At 54.4% G+C, this 14,642-nt stretch overlaps 4 protein-coding genes across 4 annotated transcripts; 3 read left to right on the top strand and 1 right to left on the bottom strand.

Annotated features, from left to right (window-relative positions):
• Window positions 1-579: 579 nt before the first annotated feature.
• Window positions 580-2,823, top strand: J4E90_008267 (uncharacterized protein; the record flags this gene model as incomplete). The annotated part of the gene is made up of 2 exons (XM_051437796.1): window positions 580-587; window positions 726-2,823. The coding sequence occupies 2 exons, from the start codon at window positions 580-582 to the stop codon at window positions 2,821-2,823; spliced, it is 2,106 nt and encodes a 701-aa protein (XP_051288607.1).
• Window positions 2,824-4,644: 1,821 nt separating this feature from the next.
• On the bottom strand, window positions 4,645-7,073 carry J4E90_008266 (uncharacterized protein; the record flags this gene model as incomplete). Its single annotated transcript, XM_051437795.1, has 6 exons — window positions 4,645-4,791; window positions 4,842-5,047; window positions 5,097-5,175; window positions 5,227-6,597; window positions 6,766-6,923; window positions 7,043-7,073. 6 exons carry the CDS (start codon window positions 7,071-7,073, stop codon window positions 4,645-4,647), a joined length of 1,992 nt encoding a protein of 663 aa, XP_051288606.1.
• A 1,076-nt stretch (window positions 7,074-8,149) lies between these two features.
• On the top strand, window positions 8,150-11,458 carry J4E90_008265 (uncharacterized protein; the record flags this gene model as incomplete). Its single annotated transcript, XM_051437794.1, has 3 exons — window positions 8,150-8,647; window positions 8,699-8,915; window positions 8,973-11,458. 3 exons carry the CDS (start codon window positions 8,150-8,152, stop codon window positions 11,456-11,458), a joined length of 3,201 nt encoding a protein of 1,066 aa, XP_051288605.1.
• A 932-nt stretch (window positions 11,459-12,390) lies between these two features.
• On the top strand, window positions 12,391-14,499 carry J4E90_008264 (uncharacterized protein; the record flags this gene model as incomplete). Its single annotated transcript, XM_051437793.1, has 1 exon — window positions 12,391-14,499. The coding sequence occupies one exon, from the start codon at window positions 12,391-12,393 to the stop codon at window positions 14,497-14,499; it is 2,109 nt and encodes a 702-aa protein (XP_051288604.1).
• Between the last annotated feature and the right edge of the window lie 143 nt (window positions 14,500-14,642).

The following is a 14,642-nucleotide window of genomic DNA, read 5'->3' as shown; positions in this document are numbered from 1 at the left end:
ACCATATTGCTTTTTTCCTTCTAGAACTTCTAGCGCGGCATGTCGAGTCCGCAACCAGGCGTTTACCGGAACAAATCCATGAGTCTGCGTGTTTCAGCTCGTGTTTTTTCTTTTGCAGTCGCGACTGCCCCTTCCGAAAGATTGCGACGTCACCTGCTTTGCACCTGCGAGGACCGTGCGGACCCGTAATTGTACCCGAACATCTGGATCGCTCAAACTCTACTATATCCAACTACGCCTTATGCATCCTAACGTATCGTCAAAGGGCAGCCAAGCCTTCATCATACCCCGCAAATACGCAATGCGGTAGCAGGTGCGCGAGGGCCCGCTTGTGGCGCCAGTGGGCTGACGGAAAACGTTCATGCATGGCACCGTCCTCTCAGCTTGTCTACCGCTGGCCCCAAGACCAGAGCACGGCTTTGCGCCGGCGCTCTTGGGTGCAGAAGGAGGGATCATGGGTCATGAAGGGAGAGCGAGGCCATCGTAGTCAAAAAGGTCTGGGTGCCTTGTACAAGAGTCCAGTCCATCATCGAACACCAACAGTTTTCCTATCAAGCGAGCTGGATAATGTATTTTCCCATGGCTTTGTCAACACCATTTCAGTACTACTCTCGGTTCGGACAGTGCAACTTTCTGGACATCGACGAAGACGAGCTGGATACTTCGAGTCTTACTACACGGACTGTCAAATCTGGTGCACGAGAGAGTTTGATCAATCAGCACAGATGGACGGCGCCGTCGTTCACCACCAACATCAATGCGACTACCCTCTTGGCGAATATCAGCCGTCTAGCGCCGGCACTCACCAAGGAGTTCATTCCCAAGGACCATCTGGAGGCCACTTTCCCCTTCCGGTTGATCAACGACGTCGAGTTCCGTGGCGAGGAAGAGTCGTATATCGCACTCAGCTACTGCAGGAAATCTTTTACCCTAAACGCACCGAGAAGAGTCGTTACACCGGTTGGAGATCTTCCTTTCGGATGGCAGAAGGAAATCGAGCAGTTCCCACTACCGACTGGTGCGGCATTATTCGAGGCTGTTATCAGAGAAAAGAACAAGGGCGAAGGGCTGTGGTTCGACCAAGTTTGCCTGGAACAAGAGGATGAGAGCGAGAGGACACGGGTTGCCGGTGCTATCGATGTCGTTTACAAGAACGCAAGGGCAGTCGTCGTGGCAATAGACGACGTCGCCATCACACCAGACGAGGAACAGTTTCTACGCTACTACGTCGAGCAATACAGCTACTCCCAGGTACCTTCGGGCCAGCAACCAAATGCAGGACTTACTCCGCCTCTCATGGAGCAGTTCAGCCCCCTCAAGACTTTCTTGGAACGAATACTCAGCTCTGAGTGGTTTGATCGCGCATGGTGCGCCCACGAGATGAAGATGGGGCGAAGTCATGTTTTCTTAGTACCTTGCTTGCGGCACTACGAGGATGAGGTCCAGACAATCGTACGATTTACCGGAGAGTTCTTCACTCACTTACTGGTTCTTGCCAGTGAGCTCACTACCTTCACAAACCCAGTCTCGATGAAGATCCGCTCGCTTCTGGCGTTCTTCCAGGAGCTCGATACGCTAAGTGCACATGGCCAAGGCACATTGCAGAGACCGGATACTCCGCACGATCAATCTCCAACGATGCAATCGTTTACGTCATTGGTCGCGGAAACCTTTCGCATGAGAGCCGGTGGTAATCCAAGATTACCCGAGTACATGCGGAGGCTTGACGCAAACCGGGACAAAACTGCTATCGCTTTGAACGCTTCAGGCCTACCTCTAGCACTGGCTCCTCCAGGTCCGTTCTCGAGACCGAACATCGAAGACGAATGCCTTCGGTCACTACTACTCGTCGGTATTGCGGCGCGAGATCCTGTCGCACTTTGCACAACCGGCACACCACTTCAACTACACGACGGGTCAGTCTCATGGCTGTGCCGTCCAACCTCCCTGGACACCAACGCGGCCCGGCCCCCACCCCCACGCTTTTCAAGCCAAGCAAGTCAGATTGTTCAAGCCTCAGACGGCAGAGCCGAGTATGCGCAGCTAGATCTCATCTTCCTTGATCTACCACACCGAACACAACCCAGCCCGTCTTTTCCCGCACATGTTGTGCGAGCGCGTACAATCATCGATCTCTGTGTTCAATACCAGATACCAGGAACAGGGTTGTGGAACTTCTCACATGCACCCCATCACCCACGAACACCAGCTTTACGCAACATCTTCATCCAAACACTGGCTTGCGTACTGAGCTGCGGCTCACAATGGCTTCTAGAAGTCTCGACAAGTCTCCAGGAGCCAAACGAACCCCGACTAGAGCCCTACAACATCGAGATGCTGTTGAATCCTCATCTCATTTTACAGAACTACATGCTTCTTACCGAAGGCCGAGCGGCCTTCTCATCGCTCGTCCACTTCCTCTCTAAACTAATCACTTCGGGTATACCCTGGCCCTCAGGCGCTTCAGAGCGCACACATGGCCCTTTAATCATCTCCGCACCCTCTTCACCATCATCGACATACGATTACACCGGCGCACCCCTCTCAAGCGGCAAAGCCATCATCTTCGCTCCCTTTGAACACTCAAAGACGCTCCTCATCGCCGTTCCCGAAGTCGTTAAAGGGACTGAGTACTCCCCGTTAGCCCGCGGTTGGATCTTGACCAGCATGAACCCCTTCACTGGTAGTCCAAAACCAACGGTCAGCTGGACACTACAGTCCAAAGGCGCCATCTTCGGAGACATCAACTTCGCTACGAGACTAGCAGGTAGTGGCGCTATGGACGTCAGGAATCACAGGGTTTACGGTCCTTTGCGTCGCTGATACCTGCTGCTGTAACACCTTTTCTTTCTTTCTTTTCGGCGTTTTACTGGGCACTTGATTTTGGGTTATACCTCAGATAGACTGGATAGACGGATGGGATTGGATTGGATGGCTTCATGACACTTAGCTTGATGTGATAGATAGACTTTTTTTTGGGCGCGAGCCCTTTAGATTGATGTGCTGCGGTACATCGAGCCGCTATGAATGTATTGTATATTATCACACAACTGTCGAATTTTGTGATCGCGATGCAATGATGTTTTTCAATACAGTATGTCTGTCTTCTCACATCCTTCACCATGATCATGGACGACGATTGTTACATTCTGCACCGACTCCCCATGCGCGACGTGTCTCTACACATGCAAGCGCCACTATGTCTTCCATCGCATCAAGTCCCTGTCTACACAGAGACCCTTACTCGGCATTCAGCATAACAACCTCGGTCCACCATCGTGACAAGCTGAACAACACAACAGAAGAAACGACCTCAATCACAAAACGACCTGAAACCTCACTCGGCACAATTCCAGCAACCCGGATTATACCACAGCGCTGTTTGATCGGCTGGAGGGTACTCACGATAGCCATGCCAGCCACGCCAGCCCTATCGTCCTACAAGCACGCAAGGTCGTATCTGCATAACGGCAAACACAGCCAATCGCATCTCAGCACCACAACAACAGCACCAATCGCATCCCAGCATCTTAACATCCCTACAGCACTCGCGTCTACATTTCTTTTTCTTTTCCTGCGTGACTTCATTTCACAGTCATGCATAGAAGCCCTCGAAGCCTGCATAGAAGGATCTGAAACACCCCTAGCGTATATCTCGCATCGTGAATCTGCTGAATCGCACACACTTACACGTCAAGGGCGTGCATATCGTGGCTTGTCAAAGGATTCGGTCCGTCAACCGAGTGCTGAGGCAGACGCTGGCAGCTGGCGAAAAAGCAAACAAGAGTGGGGCGGGCGACGTTTCGAGATAACGGGTTTGGGGAAAAAGCAATGTGGGGGTGGTAGTTCGCTACTTTGAGAGATGGATGTTTCCGGTCGCAGATTGTTTGATGGACGACGGGGGTGTGGAAAATCGGGATGTGCGTGGCACTATGGGTTATAGGGGTTGTGGGTTGTTGAGGATCGTGCTGGGGGGGATGAGTGAGTGAGTCGTGTTGGTGGTGTGGGTATGCTGTGTGCTGACGAGTACACAGGTGACCATGGGTGGATCATGAAATCTGCATGACGTGACGCGTGTAAGTTTTCTTTTGGTGTCGTTGCAGCATGACTGGGTGGAGTGTGTGAAGCGGGAAAGTAACACCCGAGTCTACGATGAGTTGATAGTCAACATCATAAGACCTGGGGTGGACAGAATTCGTTTCGCGTACATACGTTTAAATCTTGACAAGCAGTAACATGTGTTGCATGTTGCTGCATAGATGGTTCTACATGTTGACGAGAAGATACGTTCTAAGCTGGTGTATACTTCTGGCTCCAATCACTTTGCAGAATTTGTATCGCACTTGCTGCATACAAGTTGCTAAATTTTGACAAGTACGTAGTTGTGAGGTCCATAGATATTGGCGTGATTCGAGGCAGGGCACCAAGGGTGGCCAGAGTTCATGTCGTATGTTGCAGCATACATGTTGCTGAATATTGATAAGTGGATACGTCTTGAGCTGATCTATGCTTCAACCTCAAAATAGTTTTGTCAAATACGACACGGAATCAAGACTTGAAAATAGTTATCATGGCTACATGGCCATTGTATTCTGCACAATTCATATTTTCAGGCTAATGTAGACTTCAGAGCCCCAGTTCAGCTCAGGTGCTTTCCGCACCCAAAGGCGCAAGCTCGTTGACGATGAAGTCACGTGCGGAATATAGGTTAGTGGAGCCATATACCACTCTTCTTTGCTGACCAGCACCCGCAGCGCTGGTCCGTTGCGACCATGCCTGGAGGTTGCCAAACTATGGAGATGTTAGAACATGTCTTGGGTGCATTCTAATTGGCTACTCACCTCGTCCATACTGCCGCCTCCCACTGGGAAGACGAGGGCTTCTGTGTAGCCTTGCCGTCTTTGTCCGAAAGAGGCTTCAATACCACGTGAGACAGTGCCTTGGTTGCGTGATTGACTGGCTGGCGGTATGGTTCCACGCGCGTTCGCTGACCGGGGATCGAAGTAAAGCCACGATTCGATCTTGTTGAGCGCACTGGAAGTTGCATCTAGAAAGGAATTAGCACAATTCCTGATATACCCAGGAGAATCGCTCACTTTGTGGATCGGAAATGGCCTCCACGACCTTTGTGAGGGTAAGATCCTTGTTGGCTGGCAAGTAACTCTTAATGCCGGACTAGAGGATGCCACATTAGTCATTGTCTCGTATCAAGGTCTATGAACCTACCAATACACCTTCCAAATTAGGTGTTCCGAGGCCGGCTTCCTTGAACTTGTCGGTAACGCGACTCCCTAGACTCGAGAAGCCGCCGAAAAGGTTCGATGACGTCGTCTGGGCAGGTTGTGCAGGCGCGGAGCTGAGCATTGTCATGCGCGTGATCTGTCGGACTGTCTTGACGTATGCGACGGCAGTTGTATCGCATCCAGCTTGTTCCAGAGCTTGTGTGAAGCTGTCGAGCTCGTTGCGCGATAGGTCGTCAGAGGTGGTGAGATACCACTGTAGGAACAGGCGCAGCTTGTCGTAGGGGTCGTTTCCTTTATCCGCGGCTTTGATTATCTCCATTATTGTTGCTTTGGTGGCCTTTCCAAGCTCTTCTTCAAGCTGGAAGAATTCATCCAGCTTCCTCTGCTTGATGCCATCCATGACAGACTCAAGCATACTCATGTGACTCTCAATGGTAGCCTTGCGATCACGGAGCTCGGGGAGCATGGATATGGCCCCTTTGAGGTGGGCTGCGAACTGGGTCTCTACATCGTCAAGAGAGTTGGAACCTGTGGTTTTCGTGATCTTCTCCGCGTCTGCTGTGTACTTGGTCCATTCGTTTGTGACGTCTTCCGCTACTTGAGGGAACGGCTGCGCCGCGTTGCGCTTCCAGAAGTAGTCGCTCGCAGTCAAATCGTACGTCTGCTTCTTGGAACCACTCTCTGGCTTCTCCTTGTCATTTGGCACAGTAACGGTGACTTTGTTGAGGGAAAAATCTAGCACGTCGTAGACAAGACTTTGGTATATCCAGGAATGGCTGAACATGGGGTTGAGGTCGATGTTACGGTCGACAATGATGAGGACGGGGCGAGACGCTGTGTTGGCGGAGAAGAGGTTCTCCTTGCTGTTGAGGATGTGGTCGCGCAGCTTTCGATCGAGCTTTGCAGCGATATCAGAAGCAGCGCCTCCAGTTGGGCATCGTATGATGGGTACGACGGCCATGGTGACGACGACGGAGAAGAGGCCGGAGACAATGCGGTCGATCAGTTCGTCCAGCTCCTGGTCCGACGTCTTCGGGCTGTTGATCTTTCGATACGCATCTTCGATGTTAAGGGAGAACTGGTCGCTGTCTAGGGTGACAAAGTTGAGATACTGGTCGTACAGCTGGGCGATATTCTCGGCAGCTCCTGGCGACGCAGCAATCTGACTGCCCCAGTCTTCCAGGAGTGTTCGGGGGACGCTCGAGAGGAAGTTGAGGTATATCGGAGTGTAAAGGCTATCGTTGAGATCCTTGGTGACTAGCGCGAGGTTCTCGGCGGTGGGGGCGATCAGGTACACGCCTGGCGTGTCAGGTATGGGGCTGCGCTTAGAGGCCAGGTTGAAGTGTACAGTGACCTGTGTGTTCTCAGTATATGTTCGTATTCTAACACCTCATAGGAAAAGTCTGAACACCCCGGAGCCTACATTGACGCTGAGCCTTCAGGTTTGCTCATTTTTGAATCGATGTAGCCTCCACGGTCTTCAGATTTCATCGTGAATGGGGTGCTCAGGATTTGGTCCTACCCCAGCTGCCCTCAGGTCGTTCATGCGTAGAACTGCCGATATCACATTCCTTGCCTGTGTATCGAGGACAAGGACCTTCCATTCGATATCGGAGGTATTTGCGGTTGCGCTGGCATCTTCGGGAGCATCGACATCGTGGATGGGGGCATTGAGGCTCTCTGGGTCAGCGGTGCCGTCGTTGAAGCGGTTTCAGCACTCACTTCAGTATGCGCTTGATTGCAGCTATCACGTGTTGTCAGTGCTATTCCAGCGTCTCAAAGAAAGTCGCATCGCATACCAATCTGGCGATCCCGCAGTGAGAGAGCCATTGTTTCCGTGCTGGCACCCGCCTCTTGTTAAATTAAGCGCATGCGCAGAGGGGACATGAAAGAGCGTGAGACGTACGCGAAGACCAGAGTGCACAAAGAAGATAGTGTGGCGCGTCTGCCTGCCCGCGCTCCTTCCACGGTTGCTGTCCCGGCCTTTGGTGATGCAGCTCGAGCTTGCCCGCCGCCCCACTGGGGGCTAGCGCGACGCGCTACTTGGCGGCCAGGCGACCTTTGAAAACGGGCTTGCCCCTTCGCTGCGCTCCCTCGCTCTTCAACTCACCTCGCCCACGACAACAAATCGTCCCCTTCTTCCCTCTTGACACTCATGCTACTTCTCAGTGAACTCTCGCCCACCTAATAAGGGCATCTGATTCTGAGGCTAGATTCAACCTTCGGGTCCTTGCTTTGGGGGAAGTGCGCGCTCAGGCTGGCGGCGGCGTTTGTGAGGAAGCTTGCGTTGTGGAGGGCAGAGTGACAATCATCTTCGATTTCTGCTACTAATACAGCTCCGTCTTCGATTCGACGCGCTGCGCATCAGGGAGTCTGGCCGAAGAGAACTGCTCGCCGCTGTCGCTGTCGCAGACATACAACACGTGCTGTGCTCTGGTGCGCGCAAACGTACGTCAAGTGACGCGCCCAGCAGTGGGCTCCTCATCGCATAATACGCGAGGCAAAGTGCCATCTCCATAAAAGCCGTATCTACTGTACGCATCGTGGACTGGGCGACACGGCATCGCGGGCGTCGGGACACGAGTACTGCCTTGTGAGCCAGGTCTGTTGCATCTCCCACCACATCCGAGGGCCTGCGACCTGCGACGGCCTTCAGACAGCACAACAGCACTACCGCCCGAACCGGAAGTTTTATCGACCTTTTTTCCCTTCCCCGAATCGGCAACCCTTCACACTTGTGACTTTGCGCCAGTCCATTTTGCGCCTAGTGCTGCTGCATAGTCGCCTAATTCATTCCGTTCGCTGGTTTCAGACACTTGTGCGTCATCCGCCAATCACACCCCTGCAGTTGCAGCTGACAGCTGACACTTTGGCCAGCCAAGAAAATCCTCTTCACCAGCCACAACATGGCGGCTAATCACGTGCCGACTGACCAGGTGCCTCTGCAAGGCCAGAACGTCTACACCGACCCGTCATATCAGCACCTGTTCCCTGGTGTCGACCGCTACGGTACCCCATCATGGGATGCCCAGCTACATCAACACTCGGCGTTGCCACCTAATACCTCAGCCCAAAGCTGGCACCATGGCGCTTACGCACAACAACCCTTTACCGGCGGCAGCCAAGCATACACCACTCAATCACATGGTCTTCGCACCGCGTCGCCGTACCAGTATGGACAGTTTGGCCAGCAAAACTCCTTGGGCGGTTACGGACAGCAATCGAATGTCGACCCATCGCTAGGCATGGATCCCAATGCTATTCGACAGCAGCAACAGTCGCCATATCCAATGCCCATGCGAACCCAAACTCCCCAGGGCCATGCAAGTACCGTGACACCACAAGCTCTGCAGCATAACACGCCCTCACTGCAACAAGCCCGCCCTACTGCATCTCCTTATCAAGTAAGCCTCACCATTGCCTCCTGTCATCTATCAAATGCTAATTCTCCAAAGGCACCGAAGACCTTGGCAGACAACTTTGCTCAGCAGCGTGCATCTGCTACGTTTGCAAAGCCAGTACCCGTGCCTGAATATGACATGCCAAAGGGAAGGAAGTCGGGGGGTCTCTACGTTCTTGACCAGGCTGCACTAGCAAAAGCTACCAATTCTACTCCTTTGAACAAGTTTGTGACATTGGGCAACGAACCTTTTCATCTCGCAACCAATAGAAGTAAGCCTGAATATACTACAAATATTGCGCTTAAAGCATCCTCTAACATGTGCACAGCTGCGCTCCCCGTCTACGTCCCTCGGCAATCGCTCAAAGACCTGAAGAAGGCTGGTGCAGACAGCAAGAAGCTTCGTGCAAGTCTGTCGGCTGCCAAGTCTCAGTCGAGAGCCTTCAAATCCACAAAGAAGCCTACGAGGCAGGCGAGCGATAGTGAAAGTACTACCGACTCATCGGATTACGATAGTGACTCTTCAGAAGAAGAGGAGATGCCCATTCCAGAGACAAGACCAGATGATCCTGATGCGGCTGTTCGTTATGATGTCGTCAAAGCTACATGGCATCCTTCTTCGTCTTCGCCTAGCTCTGACAAGATCAAAAACAGCATGCGAGAGGTATGGGAAGTACTCGATACAATCCATAAGCGGTGGCGAGCCGACAGCAAAGCTGTGACGGAAGCGGAGGAACAGAAGAAGCTAGGTGAGCTGCCCGTGCTGAAAAGCCGGGTAACCAGTCAGCGTGACCTGCTCAAGTCTGCCCTTCAAGCTGCGCTTGAGCACTCCCATCCCGATGTGCTATATCAATTGGGACTGATTAAGCCTTTCTTGTATATGTGCTATCAGTTTCTGGCAAACCGGTTCAAAATTAAGGACTACGATGGGCCTTTGTCTGCGGTCATATACGAAGTGCTCTCTCGATGTGGTACCTTGACTTCTGAGCTCCTTGAGGAGACTAGGCTTGGAAAGGCACTTGTTTCGATGAAGAAACACGCAAATGACAAGCACAAAGCTTTCATACAACAAATCATAGATGGTGCTTCCGCAAACTCCAAAAAGGCCAAGGCAAGCTCGCCGACACGAAGCGAGCCCACAGAAAACAAGGGCATCAAACGACCTGCACCAGATGCCGCGAGCCGATCGTCGACCGAGAACCCTTTGACGAAGAAACCAAAGGCACCCGACGCTCCTGTGAACGCTGTCAAGAAGGATCTCGCGTCCACTTTGGCTTCGAGGTCTGCAACCACTGGTTCCAACACAACAACACAGAAGCGACCTGGCGAGAGGGCGGCACCGGCGCCTGCTCCCGTCAAGACCCGTGTTAGTCAAGTTACCAACAAGCCCTCGGGCATCTTTGCCTCGCTCAACGCGGCAAGTAAGAAGTCGGCGCCTGCACCAGCCCCCGCGAAGGCTGCTGCGCCTAAGGCTGCTGTCTCCGCGCCGAAAGACAAAAAGCCAGCGGCAACGACAACATCGAAGCCCGCATTTTCGTTTGCTCAAACGATGGCCTCACTCCAGAAGTCAAAAGAGCCGGAAGCTGCGCCAGTCAAATCCGAGAAGCCAGTTCCAGCGGAAACACAGGAAGAGAAGGCGAAGCGTCTGCGCAAGGAAGCTCGAAGACATCTTCGCGTTACTTGGCGGCCTGAAACGTCGCTGGTGGAGGTCAAGTACTTTGATCACGAGGCGGATGACGAAGAGATGGACAACAAGGGCGACAATCTTGTTCGGGATGCTGGTGACCTCGGTGGAGAAGGACACATGTTCAAGCAGCACAAGGAGCTTGATCTCGACGACGATGATGAGGAGATGGATTTCGACAGCCGATCATGGCCCCCGCCGTCCCAAGTCGACTTCAGCGTGGTGCCTCAAGACGAGCGTCAGCGCAATTACGCGCCTTATGGTGGCGGAGAGAAGGAGCCGTCATGCCCTGAAAAGGAGGCCAACGTACAGCGCGAGAACGGTACATTGATGGTCTACTACTCAAGTCCTGACGACATCCCACCGTCACCCCAAGAGCCGGTGGAACAAGGGCAAGACAACACATCGACTGGCACCGTGGTCAGTTTCGGTACTCCGCCCGATATAGTAAAGAACAGGTGCCCACAAGCGCCAATGTCTGCAGGTGTACCCGACTTTAGTCAATTGGAGAACATAATCAAACAGCTTTCCGGAACCAGTCAACCGCCTGCCGCTACTCCGGCTCCTGTCGAACAGGCTTACACCCCACCTCCTCCGTCAACAGCCGCTCCATTCGACCCCGCCGGCCTTCAGACCATACTCAACTCCATCAGCAATGGCCAAGCCCCTCCTCAGCCCCCACCTGTGTCTTTCCCAATGCAGCCACCGCCACAGCAGCCAGGCATGCCCCTGGATATTGCTGCACTCATTGCCAACATGCAGGCAGCGACAGGCGGCGCTCTTCCTCCACCACCACCGCTCCCAACTGGCTTCCCTCCATTCCCATTCGCTTTCCCACCGCAGCCTCAGCAGCCTGAAGCTGCAGCATGGACTCCACAGATGCAGGATGCGTCCACCTACCAACCCCAGATGCAGCCGCAGTACAACCAGCAGACGAACGGTGGCACCAAGCGGCAACGCGATGAGGGCAATGGCAACGGCAACAACGATCGCAACCAGGGAAAGCGGCCCAAGAATCGGGGAGATCACAAGCCACACAAGGTCCTGGCATGCAAGTTCTTTGCCAAGGGTCTCTGCAACAAAGGCGAAAACTGCACCTACATTCACGACCCCAAGATGATCGGGCAATGATCTCATTGCAAAATCTGCGGTGTCTCTTGGAGGAATATGGTGGATCTGTATAACAAGCGCTTTCCTTTCTTCTTCATGTTTTCCTAGTTGTCATTCGAGCATATGCATGCATACCCCGGGCGGTTGGCCTGCCCACGCGCGCAGGCCGGAGCATTCACAGGCGTTTGTTAGTAGCGCAGCATTTGAAGGGCGCAAATAGGGATAGTTATGGATATGGGTGGGATGCATCTCTACGGAGACATGGACGGGCTAGGAGTGGTATGTGTCGGATGATAGTAATTGTGCAGATGGATAGCATCCTAATTCTATTCACACATACTTGCATTTTATTGATCTGTTACCTGATTTCGCAATGCTACCTAGAGTGATGACGCGCCCTTGGGGAGTAGACTAAATGTCCAGTTGCAGTCGATAGCGTCGCTCGCAGCCTGGAACCTGCAGCTATGGCCCAAACAGTTTCAAGGCTGCATGTTTGAGAAAAGCAATCACGTGGTAAACGAGTGAGGCACTCGGCGCCCTCCTTTTGATCATTGTCTTTTCCGCACCATTCTGTGCCTGATCATCAGCTTTGTTCTGGTTCTGAGACGTGTTGTTGTGGAGTAGCGCGCATCAACCGGTTCCGCGCTGACCAGGCTTTCCCGCAACGGCAAGCTCCGTCATATCTTTTCACAGGCATCAGACATCATCCAACCTTGGCCGATCCGATTCCAGCCCTCCGTCCAACACTCGCCCTCGCCCATCACGACCGCAATCGCTGCACTCGCTGCCCCCTCTGGACCCGCACCCTCGGCGCTCTCCACGTCGCTGGCCTCTTCTTCCCGGACCTCCTCCGCTGCCGAGTCATCGCTCCGCCGTACACGAGCCGATCCACGACCACCCCACGCCCACCACATCGCGCCTCCATCGTCCGCCACTACCCAGACCCCGCAATCATGGCTCCCGCCCGCAAGAGGACCACCAACATCGCGCGTCGCAGGCGGACAGATGACGAGGATGAGAGCCAGTCAGTGGCGACCCTTGCCGACGACTCGCAGAGCGACGCTTCCCTGCTGAGCGATGTCGACGAGGACGCCGACGCCGACAACAGCGACCTGAGCGAAGTCGATAGCGCGCCCTCCCTCACACAAGGAAAGCCCAAGCGGAAAGCAAACGGGGCGCGTGATGCAAAGGCCCGGCAGGATGCAAGCAATCGCCAATCATCGCCGCCCATCGCCCGCTCCGATGTGGCCTTCTCCACCATGAAGGAAACGGAGATCATGATGAATGGCCTGAAGATTGGCGAGGACGGAAAGGAGGCGGAAGTGGTCGACTTCGAGACGGGCGTGGCAGCAGTGGAAGCCGCACCCGCCGTTGGTGCGCCGCAATCGCGGGCAGAGACGCTGGCGGAGCGGCGGCGGCGGGAGCATGAGGAGTACAAGAAGAAGCGCGACTCGGATCCCGCCTTCATCCCCAACCGCGGCGCCTTCTTCATGCACGACTCACGGCATGCTCCCGGCCAGAATGGCTTCAGGCCCGCAGGCCGTGGGCGTGGGCGGGGTGCTCCCATCGGCGGGCCCTTTTCCCCAGCCAAGTACGTACAGACCCGGAGAGCAAGAAGGAGACGTTCAACTAACACATGTTCTAGCATGCGGCCGCAGCCACAGGAAGCCACGGATTCCCCCTGGCAGCACGACCTGCACGAGACAGTCAACGCGCCCGGCTCTCACGCTCACGCCGGACACCATCCTTCCAATGGTCCCATGTTCGCATCGAGAGTGCCGCCAGGTCCTAGCCAAAAGCCACCGCCAGCTCGCAACTTCTCCACCACGACGCATACGCACAATGCCATGGTACGCGTCTTCCTGCCGAACATGAAGGGCCCTATACACTTCCAGAACGTCCCCATAAAGTCGCACACTCGTCTGCCCAACCACCGGCCACCCCTCCGCCGCGACAAGCCAGTCCGCATATCCCTACCTCCGGCTCCACCGCGTTATATCTTCCCCACCACAGAGCGCTCGTTCATTTTCATCCCAAGGGCCCTTCGACCCAACCAGCAAGGCTTCGGCCGGGGTCGCGGTCGATTTGGATCCTTTGGCGGAGGCTTCTCAAGCAGACGGACAAGCGCGTACGGAGGCAGTGTATACTCGCCAAGTGTAGCCATGAGCAGGCGGTCGTCTATTGCACGCGAGATGGGCCGGGACAATCTCGTCTCTCCGGCTGGTTCCATCATGTCACGTAACGGTGGCTTCGTTGATCCCAGTCGTCCTGTCGTGCGCCTCCCGCCTGGCGGCCCTCGGATGCCCAATGGACCGTCCATGATCTCGCCCACGAACGGCGCTGTGCAGCCACCTTACCCTCTTCCACAGAAGCCTACCTACCGGGAGAACTGGCAGGGTTCACTTCCGATGCACCAGCCCCGCCCGCAGAAGACTGTCTCTGTTGCTGGTATCGAATCGCCTGCATCTATGAGCTTCAACCCCCCGCAACAACAAGAGCAGCAACCCTTCCATCAGCAAGTTCCCGCGCACATCAATGGAGCTGCTCCTGCGGTCGAGCAGCCATACTATCAGCATGGACGTCACCCTTCGTACCCAAGCCAAGTGTCAACCGGCACACCCAACATTCCCGAACGAGCCATCCACGCTCCCGCATTCCAGCCTTACGCGCAGCCTGGCTTCCAGCCACAAGCCTTTGTGCCACAGGGATACTACTATCCTCAAAACGGCGCCCAGCCCCAATACATGGCTCCTGCCGGCATGGTGCCAATGTTCGTTCCTGGTGCCCAGCAGCCTGGCTATGTCATGCCGGTGTCTGCTCCTCCTCCTCCTCCCGCGGCTCCACCAGCACCTGCTGGCCCTCCCAACATGGTGGCTTACGAGCAAAACGGCATGACATACTACGTGGATTCCGCCCAGCTTTACCCCGCGCCGCCCGTAGAGAACTATGCTCAGCCTAGCTATGCCGTTCCTGGGATGGGAGGCATGATGACACCTGGTCCGGACGGCGCCTACTACTACCCACAGCAAATGCAGCCCGCGACATTCTACCCGCAACAATAGACGACTAGATCCTTGCCACCCATGTCCCATCTCACAATCGCTCTGATTATCGGTTTTGCATTTCGACATGTTACGTCCAACTATACAGTTCCTTCCTTGCAGTCGAGCATGGCGCATCTGGCTTTTGATTGGGATATTTGGTG

Source organism: Alternaria incomplexa (genome assembly GCF_024043165.1).
Source record: "Alternaria incomplexa strain BMP 0042 chromosome Unknown scaffold_12, whole genome shotgun sequence".
Taxonomy (NCBI): domain Eukaryota; kingdom Fungi; phylum Ascomycota; class Dothideomycetes; order Pleosporales; family Pleosporaceae; genus Alternaria; species Alternaria incomplexa.
This window is presented reverse-complemented; position numbering and strand designations above follow the sequence as displayed.